Here is a 22,539-nt window from a genome sequence, read left to right as displayed (position 1 = left end):
ACACAAGTTTTCTTGTGTTGTAATAATTATTTTACTTGAATTTGACTTTAGAAAGGCATTCGTCATCTGCGCATGCGTAAACTTTGTATCGCACGAGATTTTCTCCACTTCTGTTTTTGTTTATAAAACGGGGTGCGTGATGAGTGCATGCTTCGCACAATTGGCTGTGAGTAGTCATGACTTAGGCCTGGAATTACCAATATATTAAGCTTAATACGACTGTTATTAGTCACCATAATAATAGAATGATTGTTTAAAATAGATAAATATACTCAATAAGTATTTTATTTTCTTAGATTTTATTAAACTAAACGGATGTTGAAATTTTAACGTAGCGCGACCGTCTAGCATGAAATGGGGATTTCCCCAGAGCAGAATACTTGTTTCATTGCGGTAGCCTGAAGTTTACACGCATTTCCAGTTGTTTGTCATCTTTTTCAATAGAAAAAGATGAAGTTTGTAACGGTTTGGGGCTTAAAAAATAGATGTGGCTTATACACAGCTAGGTGGCCAAAAAAAATCGTGATTTTTCGCGTCCTAATTAGGGGTGCGGCTTATACACAGGTGCGACTTATACACCGTAATATAAGGGACCTTTTGGCATTTTATCTTGCGATACCGTAGCTCGGCGAGTTTGCCAAGCGTGTAAGTATGTGATGAAAGTCCGTCGTCCTCCCCAAGAAGGTGAGCGACATTTGCACCCGGGATCGAAGAAAGTCACGGCTATGGTGGGATCATCGGCCGTCGGATTTTTTCAAAGCATACCCATTAATGCTGATAATGATGATGAATTAAGACGGGCCCCTTAGCAAATAAAGCGAAATCGAGAATGTGGAAGGACAACAATGTATAGCATTAGCAGAACATAAAAAAGATACTAAAAACACCTTTTCTGTACTTTCCATGCTTTTCAAAAAAAAAACGCATCGCCCGCATCAATTCTGTAACTTTGGTCTGACCAGAACCAGAACATTTTTTTTTTTTTTTGGCCTAATCTGATGTAATTATTAATGTTGATGTGAAAGAAATCTATCCAATGCTATTGGAATCTAGAAATATTTAAACTTAGTAGTGCATTACCTCCAAGCCACTGTATATTTAAACTACCGTAACTTCATAACGAAATGTCGGATTTAAAGGATTCTCTAACCATTTTATAACTTTCATTTTACTGCTTAACTCTGTATTAATAAATTAATAACTAAAAATGGATTTGCTTGTCTTTGCCACATTTATTTTTTCTTTAATGTATAGTTATAATTGACGATAAATTTCTGGTCACTATTTCAGGTATGTGCTTGAGAACTACAACAATCTGTCATGGCTGTCGGTAGATCCTGCAACCGGAGACCGCCAATCCTGCCTTCCTGTCCATATATTAGTACTCATGCAGCTGTATAACACTATAGCAGCTCTTCTCTGATTCGCTCCACCAGTTGTGAAAGCAACAGCCACATGAAAATTCGCCAATAAGAGCTGTCATTGTTTACTTGAACGACGGTAATGCCAGCAACAAAGGGGATGATGCAAGTGCCATCAACATAATCCAGTTTATTACCATGTGTATTTTGTGATTAATTATTATCTATGGTTTGAGTTTGATAAATCTGCCAATTTTTTTTCATCTAAAACAATATTATTATTGATCCAAAATTCAATACATCAATTTATTTATCAAATTCAATCAGTTGGTACAAAAAATTGCAATCGAATAGTACCATCTGAATATGCAAAATTTGTACCAAGAGGTTACTATGTAGTTTTTTGTGTATGTATGGGCATTATGATTATGCACATAATGTAATTGTCCAAAATATATAGAATATGGAATAGTCTGGTTGAAAAATGAAAGTAATGCTGCCCTCAAAGTCTACAAGTAATTTTTTTTTCTCCTGCAATGTGCCTTGGTAATGTACTGTACGTTCCCGACTGTTTTTAGATGCGTGAAAGTTGCACCAGTTAAGAACGCTAATTGTTTTCCAGCCCTTTTTCTTTCAAGAGTGTTATCCATTGTTGAAACCAACTCCTTCATGTTTAGCATTTATCAGAACAAGTCTTTCCGAACCTAATTTGATTAACAGTGCTTCATCATTTTTGCTTCATCTACATAATGTCAGTCTTAGTATTCAATCACCTGATACGCTGAAATATCCTGATTATATCTGAATGTAAAGCTTGCAAATTATGTTTTAATAAGAGAAAGCTTACTTCTCAGGAAAATTATTTTTTTTTTGTATCATTGTTCTGATAACTGAAAATAGTGCTTGCGTCTTTTGTGTTGTCTTCTGTCTATAAATCTTATTCTCGGGTTGTCTTGAGTTTTTCTTTGTCGGGTTTATGATGAGTTGCGCTCTAATATACTTTGTGTTTTTTGTTAAAAAATTTTCACCGGAGAAGGCAAAAATTTAATAGCATATTGATGATCTGTCTTTCACAATTAAGTTTTATGATCATTAATTATTCATGAACTACCAATTTAGATTGTGAACTTAATTCTAATTAGTATTATGTTTGGTTGACTCTTAATTCTTAATTCACATTAAAATATAAAATGTATTTTTGGTGCAGTCTTTAATCAAATCTTTCCTCTGGGAATTGGGAATGATAGTGTTTTGCATAAATTATCAAATCAATTATTCATCATTTGATTGATCAATGAATTTTCCAATATATCTATAAATTCTTACAAGATGATATATAGTTATGAATAAACGTAAAAAAAGAGCAATATTAATGTAAAAGGTTCTAAATCTAAAGAAATATATGAAATACCAGGTAAGATATATACATGATATGAAGAGGATTGTAAATTCAAAAGAGAAACTAATATATCACAATTTTGAATGAATGCCACAACTATTTTTGATAATATTTCAAATGGCAGACTGTTATAGTTTTAATGGCATTTTCTATATCAGAACAATCTATAACTTATTACTATTGATACTACAAAAGTAGTGAATTATTGCAGTTTCTATTTTGTAATCTTATAAAAGTATAAGATAGAAGATGCTGTTGGATACTCAAAATAGGACGGGCTGTGCCATTCGTCACTCAAAAAGATAGACAAACTGCATTATTGAAACAATATGGGCTGCCCTGATTCGTCACTTCTACTAAGACAAGCTGTGCCAATTGTCGCTTAAAATGTTACAAGCCTAGGCATTGGTTACTCAAAGTAGAGATGGATATCATTGGATTATGTAAAATAAGAGGGGCTACGTCATTGGTTGATTTTAAAAGGTATACTATTATATTACATACCAGTTATCCGATTCCTGTAATATAGCATTGAATTAATTTTATTTTAATGGTGTCTGGATGTATTGTTTATTATGCTTTCCATCCAAAAATAGCCTGTCTGAATGTGTGTGTGTGTGTGTGTGTGTGTATGTATGTATGCATGTGGTATAAAGGGATGTATGTATGTCAGAGTGTATGTGTGGATGTTTGTTTATTTATGCGTGGCGAGACAGTATGAGAATAAGAAGATAAATATCTACATGTTATATGTATAAGTTAAGTTTGACATTCAGAGTGTATAATTGATTTGAGGAGAGGGATTGGGTGTCTGGGAGAAAGTAGTTAATGAAATAATTACAGTATAATAATATATCATTACCAGAAAACACAAAGTTTAATTATCTACAATGTTGTTTTATTTGTTTTTATTTTGCTCCATGCGTTTAATAATTAACAATTGTGTAATTATAATGATACAAATTGTTACTATTGTATGTATATGATTTTGATTGTAATAATTGTTATTTATAGTTTTCTGATAATATATACTATCTGGTGTAGAAAGTCTAAAATTAATGTTTGAACCCCTGGTAAATTCTGAAGAGGGCACTATTTAATTTCTCCTTGATGATATTCCAATCGTGGGAATGAACAATGTTGTGTAATTTTTTTTTTTATGAAATGCAATGCGAACCCTATGCATATGTGAGTGAGTGGCAGAAACTATGCATCAAACTGCCAGTGTATCTGCAAATTCATACAGTTAGCCCTCTGGCGTCTGATTGGCCCGTTTTTGAAGTCATGTAACTTATAGAACACGTATTTGGTTCCCTTATAAATTGTCGTCATGCATCTGATGACGGAAAACTGATGCGATATACTTTTGACCTTGGCTTCTTATAAATTATTATACTTTTTAAATATGATTCAAGAAAAAAAGTGTTCTCTTTAAGTCCAAGTACTGTAATGTTTCCTTTTTTTTGGCTTTGAAGCAGAAACTATTTTGGGGTAATGTTTCAGGTCATTCAGAAGAGTGTATGTGTGTGCTATTTTTTGTAAAGAAACACGAGCAGTTTCTTCCTGTATTTTTCAGTTTGTGATTACCCATTTTTTATCTGTCTACAAAAATCATCATAAGTGACTAAAATCTTATCAACTAAGCGGCTTTTGTAGAATTCTGTCTTAATACTTCTGAAGTATTTCACATAAAGACTATATCTAGCGTATTCACTGTTTATTATCTCGCTTTGCGTACCTTAGTAATTCTGAATGCAAAGACGTGGCAAGTGATACAAGGCACTCCAGTGTAGTTTATGATAATGATCATGAAATTCATGATTTTACTGGATTATTGCGGGCGGGCTTGTCATGTGTCCATTGACTGCTTGTAATGGCAATGTAATTGATAGATTTTGTGAGGTCTATAAAGGAAAAATTTTTGCGGTATCGGATGAGGAATCGGTCCGTAACTCAGGACAGTCGATGATGTTATCATGAGAGACTGAAAGAATATTTGTAATTAGTAATTAAATTTTATATATTTTGTTTTTATTTTATTTGAATTCATGTGAACAATCCCCTGTAAATAAAAAAGTATGAGGGGTATCCATAGGTGTACAGTCTGTAAATCAAGTTATATCGCCCCACCCGTTGATGACTTCACTTTATGCATATGTTATTGAGAAGCTGAGAGGGGTTATGGAAAAATGAAGAGCTCTCATTATGATAAATATTATGAATAATTTCGAAATTACTACTGTAAGGTATTGAGAGTTTAAAAACAGAACAAAACCATAAGATTCTTAATAAAAAAAAAATGAAATGCGACTGTTTATATACTTTTCCTATCAATTTGTAGAATAAAGTTTAAGTTATTCAGATAAATGCTAATGGAAAAGTTATGTCTCTTGACTTTTGTTGCTTTTTTTTTTTACTATAAAAACATTGTCCAAGTTACAATTTCCTCATATATGTGTACCGTAAATGGCCTAATAAGCACCGCTATTATGCTTCTGTGCGGTCTAATTCGGAAGAGTCACTTATTTGAGACCAGCATTTTTACAAATTAAAGTAAGTGGTAAAATGTTTATCTTTGATAACTTTACAGCACTTATAGAGTACCACGGTCGTGTCGTCACAACGCCAGGTGGTGCCCTCTGTCGTCAACCAGATGTCGGTTGCTGTTCATTACGCCAGAATGACTTCCATAGGCTTTCTGGAATAGGCATTTTAAAATCTAATATTTTACCATCAAATTCACTAAAAACACAAAAGCTCGCATTATATTAGTTATCGAACACACATAATAATCATCAAGTAAAATTTACAAAGAAAAACTAAGATACATGTTAATAATGGGGATCAATGGTTTGTTAGTGGGGAAAATGGTTGAACGAATTTTGCAACGATAACTACAGAGTAGTATGTTATATTGTGACGTAACACTGTAGTACTCTATTTGAGAGCAAATTAAAGTTGGGTGTGGCACTTGATCATTAGTGGCGCATTTTCAAGAGACTAAAGCTGTGCACACATTGCGCCCGATGGTTGTCTATGAAGAATGCACGCAATGTATTGTCTTAAAGCTGCCAACAACAATCAGTAGATGGCGTCGCGTTGTCTATTGCTCACAGGGAGCGGAGTTGGATTCGTTGTACGACAGTCGTACAACCTTCTTACGGCGCAGTGAGCGCCCATCTGTAGCCTTTTAATAGGTCATTTACGGTATTAACAATAATCGCAATATGGGTTAGTCTCACAATAGAGCACTCTTATCTGTATTGGGAGATAACTGTTAGCACCCGTGTGAGAACGCCCGATTGGTTAGTTCTAACCGTTGCCGGTATCTGGATACGTTAATGGTTAGTGAGCACTATCAATTAGCAAATTGATAGCGTTTCTATCAATGCCACTTATTCAAAAGACTGAAGCTCTCAATAGGTCATTTACAGTGCAGAATTATCAATAATCGCATTATGGATTAGGATCACACAAGTACTAGTATCAGGAGCTAACTGTTAGCACCATGTGAGAACGCCCGATCAGTGCTAACCGTTACCAGGATCTGGATATGCTAACCGTTAGTGGCTATGTTCTCACACGGCTGCTAACGGTTAGCAGGATTTGGATTCTGCTAACCGTTAGCTGCCGTGCGTCCATACGAGAAAATCCCGATCCGGATACCAAAAATATGATCGAATCGCTAGAAACTGGAAATTGTAAACGTGTACGTGTGATTGGTTGATGATAAAAACATGCTCAACATGCTAATCTATAGTGCTTTCTAACTGTTAGCGGTATCCGGATACCGCTAATGGTTAGCGCTAACCAATCAGGCGTTCTCGCGCAGGTGCTAATGGTTAGCTCCCGATCCGGATACTAGGGCTCCTGTGGGAACAAGGCTAGTGAGCACTGTCGGTTAGCAAGTTGAGCGTGTTCTGTCATTAACTAACCACACGTACGCATTTTCAATTTCCAGTAGTTTCCTATTGGCCAGTGATCTCACCGTCGTCTTTCTTGATATCTGGATCGGAAATTTCTTGTATGAATGCCAGGGTGAACGTGTATGTTTTATTTATCTGGATCCTGCTAACCGTTAGCTGCCATGTATGAACATAGCCACCATGATTACTTGAATTGTGTGCACACCATTATGAGCATCATCATAGTAGCCCGTTTCATGGTTATTTTAAGCACTCAGAGAGAAGAAATCCCTTATGTGAGATCTGGTGAAATGAGCTTCCTTGACACACATTTATTTTCATTTTTCTGCGCATGGTGTGATGCACATCGCGAGACAATTGATAGTAATGTAGTAAAAACATGCAACTATTATGAATTTACAGAAGATGGGTTGCGGGGGATGTCCCGGAGACTCCATGACTTAATGGATGCTTGGGTCCCCAGAGCATTATGGACCAATTGCAGGGCAAAGGCTGCCGAAGTTGGAACCATTTATCCTCCTTGTCTGGTGCTTTCATATCAAATAAAGTAAAATCAACATTTATTCACTTAAAAGAATACAATTAAAACGGAATAATTTTTTAAAATATAAAATAAATATACGAGGAATTAATTATGTAACTTTAAAAAAATAATAAAAATAAAAGAAGTGAAAGGATGAAGATGAAAAAATAAATCTTATAATGGGACAGCCTGAGAAGTAGAGAAAAAGAATTTGGCCTAATAAATAGTAGAGGCATAGACAACAAAGGACAAAATGAGATAAAAACAACAAACAAAACAAATTGAATACAAACCGAGACAGGCAGCCAAAAAAACAATGAGAAGGGGATGGAATAGAACAAAAAAAAACCCTATACAGTATTTAGATGTGTTTTTTGAGCTGGTTTAGAAAAAAAAATTCTAGAAGAGACATTAACTAAATGGGAGGGTAACGAATTAAAAAATATAGGGTTCGAAATATGCAGGAAATAATGGGTGGGTACGAATATTATTAGAGCTATTTTGTGTACTATAAATGGAGTAATTATATTTGAAAATGTTACAGAAATGAATTGGTAAATGATTTTCCAATACTCCATCTGGTCCTGGCTTATTTATTGCATGCTGGAAAACATGCTAAACAAACAAATTCGACTGCTGAATTTGATGGCCTGGTTCTTAGCTTAGTAAACCGAACTCACTGCAATAACGAAAACAACAAAAATAATCAAAATTTAAAAAAAAATCGTACTATTTCCATCCTTCAGTAATACAGTACAGATACTTACAATTGATCAATTGTGAAAAATAATAGACAGAAAATATAACACTAAAAATACATGAAGTCAGGATGAAACACAAATATCGTCAGACTCTAGAATTCGTACGAAGAGGAACGTTTTGCATGACCACAAGAAGGATATAAAATTATGATATTCTGGTAACAAATGGCCTACTTCCCGTGTCTGGAAATACAAGAAGTAGCTCTACATTAATATACACGTATTTATCCACTACTCAAGTGATGTTCTAAGAGAACATGGCACCAATGTATTGGGACTGCTGACAACCTGGCAAAAAGAAATATAAAATTGAGGATTTACATGAACTTAGAATCATGCACAAAATAGAGAACCGAAATTGAGAAAACGGCTTTATGAAAAAAAAAAATGTTTCTATACTGAATGTTGAAAAGAAACTGAACTAGCTTTTATGTCATCCCTTGTTTATTATGCTGTTCTTATTAGGAAGGAATGTTTAAGTTTAGTTTGTAGTATATGGGGTATGAGGTTTGTTAAAAGCAGTTATAAATAATAATAAGCATAATAATAATAAAAACGAAGAAGAGGGAAGGGAACCTGAAAAAAAAATGGATAATAACTTTACCCGAATGTGTAAAGATAAACATGATTCAAGGCGGTGTTCTATCTACACACTGCACCAGGATTTGTCAGGTAGGGGAGGGAGTGTGGGGCTTACTGGTCCGATTGGGCTCACAATTTCAGACGGGGTCCATCCCTAACTGGAATGAAACCGGAGGTCCGTTGCCTCTGTGGGACATTTTGGAAAATTTTAAGCTGTTCTGAGATGATTTCGGCCTAGAAAGTACGTTATTTACCCCCTAAAAATTGTTAAACTTTGTTTTCTTGTTCGTTTCCTGAACCACTTCCGACGCCGGGCGTCGGTTATAGGCCTATGGCTTGTTTTAGACCGTTACTTGGCTTTCAACTGAGTTACAGTACGTATTTATATAAAACAAAATTTCGTCACAACTTAACGGACTTACATGCAACCAGCAATAGAAATATTTTTTAATATTTGAAATATTCCCATGATTTTCAGTGACAATATATTAAAATGGGAATTACCCATCTGTTCATAACATTTTAATTAAACAACTTAAACACGCAAAAGTTATAGGGGCCTAACATCATTCGATACTTTAAGTTGTGTGCCAACATTAATAATCAACCGCGGCGATTATTTGTCAATTACAACTCTTCTGTGGATCACTAAATTGAAAAACCATTATTAAGTATCAGAAAAGATTTATGACAATTTGAACGAATTGGTAACGAGAAATTATTTTTCTTAATTCGGACATTAAATTACGGAAATAAAATAATGGATACACTGCATTGGTACTAGCGCCCTCTATCATTGCACTGATAAAAACAACGAATTGTTTTTCTTGAGAAAAAAATGCGTGATGAGTTCGTTCATAGCGAGAAGACGTGCTGAGAGGATTGTGACTAAATATTTGGTGAGTAACGCACTTTTATTTGCAGTTTTAAGGAACGTAGGCCTATATATACTTCTATAAATTCAAAGAATGACAAAAACTCAATCCTAATGGCCTTCTAAATAGTACTATTGGCACTCAGGAACAACGTATACATCACGGATGGGTTTGACAGATACTGACTTGGGTCTTTTGCCTAGGCCTCATGGTCATACCTAGGCAGGCCCAGGCCTAGATGGATATCTTGATTGAGCCCTGATCTAGGCCTAGGTCAGTCTTTAAGAAGGTGCTGCTTTTCTGTCTGTCAAGTGCCAGGCCTGGTGTAGGACCGTTTCGGCCGTGATGTATGGAACACATTTTATTTGTATTGTATGTTTTCAGTCAATTCGATTTATTGAATGACTAGGCCTAATAATTTTCCTAAAGTATAGGCCTAGGCCCCTCTCTAACTAGACTAGGCCTAGCATAACACTGTAGTGTATCTAGGGGGTGGGGGGTTTGCACGCCCCTCCAAAAATTACTCGTGCCCTCAGTTACCCACCAAAAAATCACTTGCAAGTAGTTAAAAATCACCTTATTTTGCGAGTTAGTGCCCCTCAACTGATTATCGAGCCCCACCCCCTACTTCACATTTGTGCACTCCCATTTTAAGACTTCTATATACGCTACTGTAGCCTAATACTAATTTGATATAGGCCTAGGCCTCCTAGAGCCTGTCTGTGTAATAGATATATATGCGTATTGAAAATTAATAAAAAAAAATTTAAAAAAAGGATTAGGCCTATGGGAAATGTAAACATGTTTTTTTTTTTTATCAATTCACCAAGGAATGCTTATTCATAACATAACACACAAGAATGAGTTTGTCAAACTTAAAATGTTAACTGGCAACTGATATGGTTGGCCTATTTTTAAATTGTTTAGAATTAGGATGCCATGCACTGTATCAGTGTAGAAATCTGACAAATGTGTTTAATTAATGCAATAATATGATTGTCAATTAATTAATAAAGGAAATACAATTCATCAATCAAATACAATTCATCACCGATTTTCATAAAATTGCCATATTCCAGAATGTCTTTCAGTAATATATCACTGCACTGATCGTATTCGTATCCATTCAATTTGCAGAATTGTTTATGTTTTTATGGCAATTGGCTGTTAACTGCCAACTGCCTCATTGAATAATATCCAAACAGTTTATTGACATTTTTTTGGACTGCCATATACAGTATAATAAGTACCCAAGGCCAATTGTAAAGTATAGCAGTTGTACGCTAGAAATAGAAACAATTGCCAACTACAGTACGGCAATTTAGCTAAATAGTTTAAAGAGTGTTCTGGAATGTTACTCTGGTTTCTGCTTTGATTCCAGCAGTAGTCTAAATATCATTTCTTTCTTGCAATTTTCTGGGCCCCATTTCCCAATCTTTTGATCATATCCTAGAAAAAAATGTATTTGCCTTCGAATTCCGACACTAAAATTAAAATCTTTAGAGTGGAAAAAATTATAAATTTTGGTAAAATATCACAAACATCATTCGGCTAGCTGGTCTTCCCCCTTTTCCATTCCCTCCACCCTCATCAGCTTTCTCATGGGTGTACTTTGGGGAGGGAGGATGAGCTCCCTATGCTGCCAAATTAGGTTTTCATTGGAATAGAGATTTACAGTAGTTCTATTCTGTATTCTCAATGTTCACACCCACAGGCTGAAACCACACTACTGTACTGTATTCCCCTCTGTTTCTGATATCAGAACTGAGCAACTGATGTAATGCTTATTAATTTTTTTTTAGCAATTTTATAGTAAGTAGTCATATTTTGACAAAATGGGTTTCAAGGTGTTGTATTTAAGTTTAACAAATAGCAAAAATGTTATCAGATTATTTGGAGGCAAGACTTTTTTTCGCTTATAGTTTGATTTCGGGAAATGTGTTCAAGCTGTGAAGGCGCTAGGTAACAAAGCATTTGTACAAAAACTGCAGAATATTTGACTAAGATTAATAAATGCACAATTAGTTTCCGGAAAAAAAAAAGCTGATGTAAATGCCAAACATAAGCATTATATTATGTTAGCATATCACAGCAAATACAATGGTATAAGCTCAAACTTTTTTGTTAATGTTAACAGACTACATATAAGTCATAACAAAAATTATGGCCATGATTTTTTACAATCTTCTTCATTCGTTTTTGTTTTGTTATTTGATAAATTTGCATTTAATTATGTAATAAGGCCAGCCATATCTTTTGAATTCTTGTGTACACTGTAGTACGTGCACTGTGTCTTTAATTATTAGACTAAAAGGTTATTGAGAATATTGTGTGTAAAAATATTGATATCATTACTTCTTGTAATTTATTTTATTATATATCGTCTATATGACTAATTGAACTTCTTTCTAGATCACGTAGAAATTTTACCACAGTTCAAGCAACAACCCCATTTCCTGCAAAACTCTAAATATGGCATTATTTTGCTGTGCTTAAAAAAGAGAGAAAAAAAACATTGAAGTTATGTAGTTTCGTTTCTTAAATTCTGAAATAAAACATCTTTTTTTCGTCTAGGAATTTCCATGACAACTTTTTGACCTAAACATTGACTAGTTCAATGCCACAGTTACTTGGGAGTTCTTTTGAACTTGTTTTTGTTAACATGTATTTACTCTTTTTCGTATTTAAATATAAAGTGCGCAAAAGTGATTTAATTTCCACCCTCCTTGTATGTTGATAGTCAAAAATGGCGGCATTGAATGAAGACAATTAAAGCTTCTCTGTTTTAATTTTTACTTTTTTGAAAGGAACTTTAAAAACAATTGACATACTTTTTATCTGATAATCCAATTAAAACACAATATGCACAATTAGCTATTGACTCCTGATTTACTTACTATTAAAAAATCACAATTTAAAAAGGTCTCTGGTAAAAAAGAAATATTCCTTTTGAAATTTAATACAAACAAGTGCTACTAATTCAAATGATTTGTAAACATTTTTACTTTAAAACGACTTAACAGTTTCACAGGGATCATGTTTGATCTCAAAATTTTAATTGTTGGGCCAAAAGTTGTAATTTATTTAGCTGTGCACAGTACTGATTGAATTTGGAGACTTGTATGTAAATTAGTGACTCAACTACTGTATTGTGTAACCATTACACTTGTTCATTTGGATAACAATGCTTTTGTATCAGTTGTTCTTTTAAAAAATAGTGCACTTCATAAGCAGAAAATTTATAAACAGATTAAAAATAAATACACTCCTCCTACAAACAATAATGTATGATAACATAACATTTAATTATTGTTATTATCTAGGAACGTTAATTGACTATAAACTAAACTAGAATGCTCCTGTTAGTAAGAAGGCAATTAAACGTTTGTATTTTCTTAGAAAACTTAAGCCATTCCAAGTTTAGTACAGTAGTGTTATTCTTAACCTTTTTTTTAATAGTACTATTTTAAGTGTTCTAATGACTGTGTTGTTTGGTATTCTTATCTTACAATTTTTAACAAGAAGAAACACCAAAGAATTATGAAACTTGCTCACAAAATTATTAAGAAAGGCCTCTGTAGCTTTAAGTGAATTACACAACAAGTATGTACTTAATGTAAATTAAATAAGATTATTATGGATCTGTTTCACACCCACTGAACTACTCATACTCCCACACGTATACCATTATTAAGTGTGATTCTAATAGACCCAAAATCTCTTTCATTTAATAAAAACTCTATATTGAAGCTTTTTCAAGAGATAATTTAATACTGTATGTATATTTACATTATTTTTTAACTTTCTGTACATATGCCATAACTTAACTTGTTTTATAATTGTGTATTTTGTAGTACTGAATTTCATGTGAACCGGGTTGTGCACAATGACAATAATTTAATTATCTTGTATCTTGTAAATAAATGGCGCTAAACAGCTTAACATCGGCGTTAAAGACCCGGGGAGCTCACTTGCATACCAACCAAACAGGGGGGTGCCGCAGCCACTTCAAGACATGAGACATTTGTGCTACCTATTTTACTGAAAATTCTTATGGACTTGAACTACCATCGCACTGTGCTCTAAAAGACGACATGAACTAGTCCACTCGATAGTGCCAGGGAGGGCGCAATATTGACTGGTTCCCGATGGCAAAAAGTCTGGTCACGATCTCGTAACTGTACCAAAGGTAGGCTTAGCAAGGGGCTTACCGGCTTAGCACCCAGTTTAGCTTGAAATTCTCACTAACATCGTGCGGAAAATCATTTCACTTTGACACAGGATAGGCCAGGGACTTTAACTACCAATTTCACCACGGTTATTTCCCACACTTGTGTTACAAAGTCCTCGCAAGTATAGTATATCCCATGGATGCTGCAACTCCCCCATATTTCCCACACTGTTGCTACCAAGTCCTAGAAAATACACCCCGTAAATGCGGCACCTCCATGTATAGAAATATTTAAGAGTGAGCCCCCCAGGGTTAGAGATCCTCCTTGCCCAGGGTTTGGTTGGTAATTCTTTCCTCCATCGGTACTGTACAGTAGAACCAAGTCTTCGGATAAGGTGGTACTAAGGCCCAATAAAAAAAAATATTAGTTTATCACTCTCGCGCGCATGCCTTTTATGGTACTGAAAAAAAAAAATTTTGAATTTTTTATTTTTTAAAATTTTATTAATTTTTTTTTTCACTTATTTTATTAAATAGTTAGTAGATATTGTTTGCATTATCTAAATCATGTTTTACTTTGAATATCAATGCATCAGCAAACAACCCAAGGGTGATATTTGGCTTTAGCAAAATAAAAAAATAAATAAAAAAAAAGCCTCCCTCCCTCATCACTTTTCCTGCCCAGATAGGGTGATAAACTAATAATATTTTTTATAGGGCCTAATAAAATATACACTGGCTTGTTTGCATCAAAAAACCTGTTGTATCTTCTCGGAGAGTATGGGGTTGTCCCCATTACCTGCATCATTTGAGCTCCTGTGGAATGGCATAATACTGTACTGTATTCTTACTTTTTGAATGATTGAACTTTTATCTTTGAATGGTAAGCAATCATACAGAAAAGTTAATGGTGATTCAAAGCAGGACTTTTCCAGATATTTGAGCTGTATTGTATGCCTACTGTACAGTATGTGGCGTAACAGAAATGCATAGCTTGTAGCAAATGACATGCAACAATAACAAACATTTTAAAGATATTTTGCAATTTGTGCATTAGTATTGTATTAAAGAAATGTTTCAGTTACAGTAGATACATATAACCAATGATCAGTTGATAATTGAATTCTCTTTATGTCCATGTGGTTTGGAATCATTAATTTTTATTTGAAATCTCAAATTTAAATTCAGCAAAGTCTGTACATGGACCTATTAATAGGTCCATCTTATCCACTGAATAATAAGTGATGAATATTTTACCGCTTTCTGCTATTGTGATACAGCTATTAATCGATAATTCCAGACAACAGTTTAATATCTCCTTTGGCTTTATTTGAGTCATCCAGGCCCCAGCCACCCATCCACTCAGTGGATTCAGTGTACTTCATTTGCTTTGGTTGAGTAGCTACAGCACTGCACCTTAATACATTGATACTGTATTATTACTGTAGCTGTGTTTATGGCTCTAGGCCTACAGTTATTAAAATGTTATCTTGTAAAGCTTTTGTTTCCCTATGAATGACCTCTCGTATTATTACAGTAGGTGTATAGCTTCTCAATTTATTGTTAAACATGCCAGACATAATTCTGTATGAGGGAGGAGTAGTTAGTTTTCGATTCTGTTGTCAGGCTTTAATTCCCCCGTTAACGTCTCGTTTTAAATTAATTACACGCATAAAGATTTCTACTTCATTGAAAATTTGATATCTTAGCATCCGTATACCTGCAACCTTTTCATATATATTCAGTTTGAACCTCTGTCAAGAATATTTTTTATTTTAAATTAATGGTGGAATAAATTTGAGATGGATGGCTGCTTTTGAATGAAGACTGCATCCTGTATTAAAATTCAATTTCAATTTCTTAGAACATAAAGCTGAATTACATGAGTGTACTGAAACATTGTAAAAAAAGTATAAATAAGGGCAAAAAATATTTTAAAATATGAATAGTTTAAAATTACTTTAATAAAATATTTAAAATTTGATAATACTATAGAAGACAACAATTTTTTATTTACCTTATTATTGATGTTGGTTTGTCCTTGCCTTCTTTCTTTGTATTTAGACAGATATAGTAGGTAGGTATTTTTTACTTCTATTTTAATGATCTTGGATTCTTATATTAACATTTTTTTTATTACAAAATAAATGTCACATATGGAAATAAATGAAATTATTAAAAATCAATAATTCAAAATCTGTCAAACGGTACTATATCATGGCACTTATCTTTTAATTTAGTTTTGGTTCAAAATTTAAGTAAACTCTGAAAACTCCATAATGAAGCCTACTGTATTACAGTACAGTACAACTTTGAGGAAAGTGGTTTGGTACAGTGGGAACGGTCTGGTTTCCCATCTTCAAGGTCAGGGTTCCAATCTCACTGTGCACTTCACTTGAGTTCTTGAGCAAGGCAGTTTATGCTTTTTTCTACCCAGGAGATTAAATGAGTACCTGGTGAGTGGGGTTGCCTGTACTACACCAATTTGCAGATAGCAAAAACACTTAAAGCATGTCGACCCAATTACCAGGAAAAACAAAGCACTTTGTTACCTAAAAGAAGGTGCTAGATATTTATATACCAAGTTATAAAAAATAAAAGTATATATCTAAATGAAAAAAAAGTAGAAAATAATCTCCAAATGATATATAATTATAATTAATATTTTTACATGTAATCTAAAAATATCAGTTCTACCTTTACATTGTGCATGTTAATACTATAGGAAATGAACTTCACTTTCAGACCAAGTTTCATGCATTCACATAAATTTTCGAAAATCAGAAATTCATAATTGCCCATCAGACTATGATATTCCCAGAAAGCTAATAATTATTGATTCCTTTTTAAAAATAACTTTATTTAGCATTTTTAAATACAAAATTAAATTACAGTTCAATAGGACACAGCTTGTAAAGTCATCCCCTACTACTTACCTACAACTGTGTATTACCTTTTTAATGGATACATTGTGAATTTTTAATGACTACTGTAGTTTATCGTCTGCACTAGGTAACTTTCATTTTAATTCAGGTGCGGTTTTCTTGTTCAATTCATAATTGCAATTCATGCCATATTCCCTTAACATTTACAGTAAGTGTTCTGTTGCGATAATTCATAGAAGTTGACGCTTTTTTTTGCTCACATATGAACTTAAAGACGGCGGTCTACATTCATTCGATGGCTATTTTAAATACAATCCTAATGTATAATTGTTTGCATAAAACAGTAAAATGTCATGAAACTATACATGTAGGACTCATTGAAGTGAAAAAAATAATTTACCGGTTTCCCATTCCAAATTTTCGTGTCCTCATTTTGTTAGAATCAATTTCATTTCATTTTATTGAAGAATGAAAATCAACAATCAACACAGTTTTTATATACAATTTAACAAAAACAATGGATGGAAATATAAAAGCAGACGTTAGTTCCTACTGTAGGGTTACCCACAAAAATGTTTAATGCAGCGTTTATACAATTTTTGGTGGCTTCAGTGTGGGGCTTATTTGTGGCTCGTTCCATGCCTATTCCCATGTTATCTATTGTGCATATTTCCGTATTTCAGTAGGCCTATCATACGTCTTACTGTACATCATCGTAAATGAACGTTTAAATAAAGAAATGCTTGTGTTTTCATTGTTTTATTTCTTCATTTTAACATTGTATAGGCCTATATTGTATTTAAAACCCTGTTTCTCAATATGTTCATTACACACAGGGTAATATACTCTTGATAAAGCACAGCGCCGCTTATTCAAGAGCTGTGCTTAGCTAAGCAAATCAGGTTTGGTGAGGCGCTTATTCGAGAGCGGTGCTTATTCGAGCATACTGTACAGTGTACACTGATCCACCATTGATCCCCTCCCTTACTTTCTCTAGTGTATAAAAATTCTCTTCTTGGTTAATTTAACTTATTGTAATTAATTTGCTCTTTACAACAATTCCTTTCGTGTTTGCTAAAATAATGAAATATTTCACTAAACCTTAATCACTTCTACTGTACTGGTAATATGAAGAAGTACTGTAGAAGCTGGTTTGTCAGGCACGTCGGGCTGTGGTCAAACTTTCAACTTAAAATAATACATCCTTGTTTCGGATGTCATGCTATCCAATTTGAATTTTGTCCTTGGGCAACAGTAGGTATGCTATACTGTATCAATAATGGAGGTGTCACTTCATAACAAGTAAATATCGTGGGATTTATTTATGTTTGCTTCTCTCCATACTTTGTGGCACCTGATTTTGCCCAAGGAGGAGGGGCGCTCTGACAATGACTGAAATATTCTTAATTATTTTCCAATTCAGATTTTTTTACAGCAAATTAATTCCACTACATGTTGGTTAATATGCTAAAAATGACCATGAAGTTTTTATTGGAATGGAGGAAATAGTGATCCACATTCTCAATTTTCTCAGCCCTCCTCCCCTCCCCAAAGACCAAAACCAGCCTACGCCTAGCATCTCCACTGCTCTTCACCTACTGTAAGAATGAGTACCTGGCAGGCTGTGAATGTTCTCTTGTGTGTACTGTATTTTGCATGCTGAATATTAATATCTGACTAAGGATCAGAAGATTTTCTAATAAAATTAACAATGTTTATGAGATTACTGACATACAAAGGTATATGATGATGGTAATTAGTGCCATGCTGTGGATATGGTTCCCATTGTTTGGAGTGATATTAAAAGAACTTTGAGCCTTTCTAGTAGAAAGAGCAATAAATACCTTTATGTAACCTTTGAACTCATGCAAATGAGTGAGAATATGTGCCAGACAGAGTTATGTTGCAATCGATATACAGTACAGTAGGTAAATAAATAATAATAATAATTTTGGTACTCTATGAATCTGGTGGTTTAGTATTACTACTTGTTTGGAAAGAATAAATACATGTATATCCGTAAAACCTCTTTATATATTGAATGTGATGAGTTTCAACATTGTTTATTCGTTACTTATTATTACCAGGGGCAGATCCTTGGGGGTCTGGAGGAATGCCCCAGTGAAATTTTTGTGTTCTAGACACCTGAAAATCACCTCTGAGGCGTTTTGGCCGATCATTTTTTTTTCTTTTTCTTTCTTTTACACTTTCCACTGAAAGCCCGGTGTCCCCCTCCCCCTCTCCAAATCCACCCCGATTACCCTGAAGATAATGTAGAAAGGCCAACATAACTAACAAGTCACATTAACAATCTTATAACTATAGGGTGGGTGGTAGACATTTTAAGTAGGTGAGTAATAACATACAGTAGGTAAACTTTAATAATAAGGGTTTTCAGGATGGCATTGAAGGTGGTTAATAAAGGTGGATAGAAGGCCATGAAGTTAGCTTTAGACTGGGTGGAGAACTTCAAGGCTGTCTGGCCCTGCCCACCTGTTTGCCATACTAATGTACATCCATGTTATAAATTAAATCATTACAGATAATTGTATATATTTTGCCACAGAATTGTCAAATGATATGAATACTGATACAATACTGTAAGATATATTAGACTATTTTCACTTCATTTGATTATTGTCTGTGACCTTTTACTGCCTGATTGGACACTTGCAAAGGTTTTTTTTTATGGCCAATTATTCATTTTTAATTTCATTGCTTTGTTAAGGACTCTTAAAACTGCAGTTGAGTTGTAGTCAAGTGTTTAAAAAGTAGTACAACAGTGGTTTCTTCTGATTCGTCAGTCAGTCATTCAATTAATCAGTGTAAAAGTATAAAATGTATTTTTTTTTCAGGCAACAAAACCGTAACAAAATTATAATGAATAGGCCTATCAAAGAAAAGTAGCTTTTAAAATATGTTCTGTCTGAAAATTTTTTTGATAAGCCCATCACAGACAAAACAATGTTTGAAATCAGATACCAGTAATTGCCATTGGCAGCCAACCTGCATGTTGTAAAGTAGCAAATTTCTGATGAAGTCACGTCATGGCTGACAAATATACTACCACTATCAATATACTGTAATGTCAGCAGTTTTAGTAACAATCGCATTTGAGAACGTACCCAACCCCGAGGGCCTTAAGAACACTCAGTACAAATTCACCCACAGAGATGAGCAATATGTCTATAGCCTTTAAATGTCGGAGAATTTTTTGCCAAGCTTATTTGATAAAATGATTAAAGAGAAATTTTCTCTGTTTTGGAAAAAAGTTTCTATTATGGCCCATTTATGTTTGTCATTACAGTATCTCATCGTCTACAAGTTACCATTTTAATCAGTGTTTTTATCATCACCACCAATGGTATCAATCAAGTATTGTATAGATATTGTAGGTTTATTAATTTCATTTCTATAATTTCTATCCTCTCTGTTAAACTATCCTTTCCATTATTTTAGTATTGAAGGCAATATCAATAATCATGATCTAATTTTATTAAAAGTATAAAATTTAAGTATAAAGCACTTTATAGTCTGTACCCACTGATAGATTTATTTTCAAGACAATTTACTGTACACTTGGATTATCATAAATTAGTTGAAACATCTTGCAACACTATTTTTAGTATTTTACAATGATTATTTTTAATGTATATTTATATTATTCTATAAAAAGAATTCCTATTATTGTTTTTTTTTTAATTAATTATATTTAATTGAATTTTTGTAATTTATTCTTACAGCTACTCAAAATTTGTCCGTCAATATTTATAATAGAACAGTCTGTTGAGGTCTGCAATAAATAGGTCATGAACCAAAATCAACTCTTGGTTTATTGCTCATGTTGTAGAATATGACCTGTAGTCTGGTACCATGTTGTGCCAGCATCGTACAGTATACAGTGTATAGCATTCTCTAGCATGAGTTTTGACGACTGTCTGAGAGTTTGTACTACAGTAACTGCAGGAAGTGATCAATTATGTGTAGAGGCCCAAAACTCATTGGAAGATACTTTATTGCCCTTTAGGAAGATGTTAACTGCAGGAAGGGATCAATTAAGTGTATAGGCCCAAAACTCATTGGAAGATACTTTATTGCCCTTTAGGAAGATGTATAGCATGTAGTTTAATATTGATAACTAGATATTAACATCAATTGTTGACATTGATTTAGAGAAATATTATTTATTTCATTTGTTATTTTTGGAAAACAGTATACAACATGTTTTTGTAACTACAGTATTTGTTTTAAGCATTCTTTTTTGAAAATTTAAAATAAAACAATAATAATACATAATAAATGTAATGTATTACATAAGGGACAGTGTAATTTTACTTGAAGTTAATTGAACCATACAGTATTTAAAGTGAATATAACAAATTCTTAGTGCAAAAAAGTCATCTTAATTAAATTCATACAAAATAGTTACACTGTAAAATGTACATTACAGTTTTATGTTTGGTTTATAACATCTAATAATCAATTTAAAAGGCTAGCACTTTTATTTTTTATATTATAAAACATATTGGTTTTTCATTTTGTGTAAAAAAACCATAGGAAAATTTAAAAATTTGTATTTATACTTTGCAGGTGATGCCTTAATTCTATTGGTTGTCTTAACCGACATGGCTTTTCTTCCGGTCTGTCTGTGTTTATCTCTGCTCTATATTCTTAATGGTTGTTCAGCATTGAACAGTAAAGGTTAGTGATGTCTCTTTCAATTTCTCAAATTTCTGTATTAATAAATTTAATTCAGCATCAACATGTAGCCGATGCTTACTAATTTGCATGTTTCCATATATGTAACCATAAATAAAAGACAAATATAGCATGTGTATATTCTATTTCAAATTCAGCCGTCTGTGGTATTTGGTGAGTTTCTATAAATGGTGGGTGGATAAACGTAATAGATGAAATATGAAAGTTCAAATATTTTTATTTGTCCAACTTGCATAATACAATGTGAAAGTATGATTTTCATTTGCAGGCATACAAAAACATGCCTTGGTTGTAGTAACAATAGCATTTCTCAAATTTCAATATAATGTTATCTTTAGTTTAAGAATTAACATGTGTCAAATGCTGAATAATTTGCATGTTTCCATATGTTACCATCAGTAAAAGACAACGGCAGGGATGCATGGATCGATTTACTGTACTGCATATTCTATTTCAAATTCACCTTCTATTCTGGTATTTGATGATTTTCTATAAATGTTGGATATTAGGGTAATAATGGATGAAATAAGAAAGATAAACTATTTTTATTTGTCCAACTTGTAAAATATAATGTTTGAGTACTGTATGATTTCTATTGCCAGACATACAAAAAATTTGTAAAAATCTCAAAGGTGTCAATTTAGGTCCTGATTAAAAAACAATTAGAAGCCTGATTAAAATGGTAAGAAATAATTATTTATTGATTTAAGGCCTTATTGAAAACGTAATTAAAAGCTGCATAATTAAAACCTCATAATTCACCAGATTAAAACCTCTTAAAAATTAAGCACCGACTGACTGTACAACTATTGTGAATTTATTGACTAAGAATGCAGTATAAATTATGTGTTACGTATACCATATTTTTATTTTCAGATATTTATAATTTTGAGTCATTAACTAATGAGCAATTACAGATACAAAATGTTGTATCAGAAACGAGATCACAGCGAAGCGCAGAGCAAGCGGTTATTACTACCAATGAAACTATAGTAAGAGAAAAAATATATTTTTTGTGTTTCAAAGACTGGCTCTTAAATGGTCATGTTATAATTAATTGTGAGTCACATTCATTATTTTATGCACATTAGAAAAATCTAGAAAAACACCAGTATATATTCTATTAATTTGGTTTGGAGGATTAATGAAAGTTATGCCGAATCAACAAAAAAGGCAATAAAATATGCAGTTAACCGAATGGAGTATTTTGCCAGCTTCAGCAGTGATTATTTGAGTTTATTTAGCCAAACCTGAACTTGATCGATTCCTAGGCCTACTATTGCCTAGGCCGGTTTTATGCTGTACTTCGAAAGAAAGATGGGTCATTGTATTCTAAG

The 22,539-nt window shown here is 33.3% G+C and overlaps 2 protein-coding genes across 4 annotated transcripts in view; both read left to right on the top strand.

Moving 5' to 3' along the window:
* LOC117102491 (mediator of RNA polymerase II transcription subunit 13-like) overlaps positions 1 to 5,140 on the top strand; it is an 83,332-nt gene extending 78,192 nt beyond the window's left edge. The window contains exon 32 of the mRNA XM_033242774.1: positions 1,291 to 5,140. Within this exon, the coding sequence (XP_033098665.1) occupies positions 1,291 to 1,423 (133 nt within the window). The 3' untranslated portion in view covers positions 1,424 to 5,140. The remainder of the gene's footprint in view (positions 1 to 1,290) is intronic.
* A 4,251-nt stretch (positions 5,141 to 9,391) lies between these two features.
* The window catches only part of LOC117102490 (plexin domain-containing protein 2-like), a 39,455-nt gene continuing 26,307 nt past the window's right edge, over positions 9,392 to 22,539 (top strand). The window contains exons 1-3 of one of the 3 annotated variants that reach the window (XM_033242771.1): positions 9,392 to 9,451; positions 21,074 to 21,184; positions 22,079 to 22,194. In XM_033242771.1, coding sequence (XP_033098662.1) covers positions 21,109 to 21,184; positions 22,079 to 22,194 — 192 coding nt within the window. In that variant the 5' untranslated portion in view covers positions 9,392 to 9,451; positions 21,074 to 21,108. Of the gene's footprint in view, positions 9,452 to 21,073; positions 21,185 to 22,078; positions 22,195 to 22,539 lie in introns of those variants that run through there. The other 2 variants (XM_033242770.1, XM_033242772.1) reach the window with 2 other exon arrangements.

Source organism: Anneissia japonica, unplaced genomic scaffold (assembly GCF_011630105.1).
Source record: "Anneissia japonica isolate Jap-2015-1 unplaced genomic scaffold, ASM1163010v1 scaffold287868_len458714_cov195, whole genome shotgun sequence".
Taxonomy (NCBI): Eukaryota; Metazoa; Echinodermata; class Crinoidea; order Comatulida; family Comatulidae; genus Anneissia; species Anneissia japonica.
This window is presented reverse-complemented; position numbering and strand designations above follow the sequence as displayed.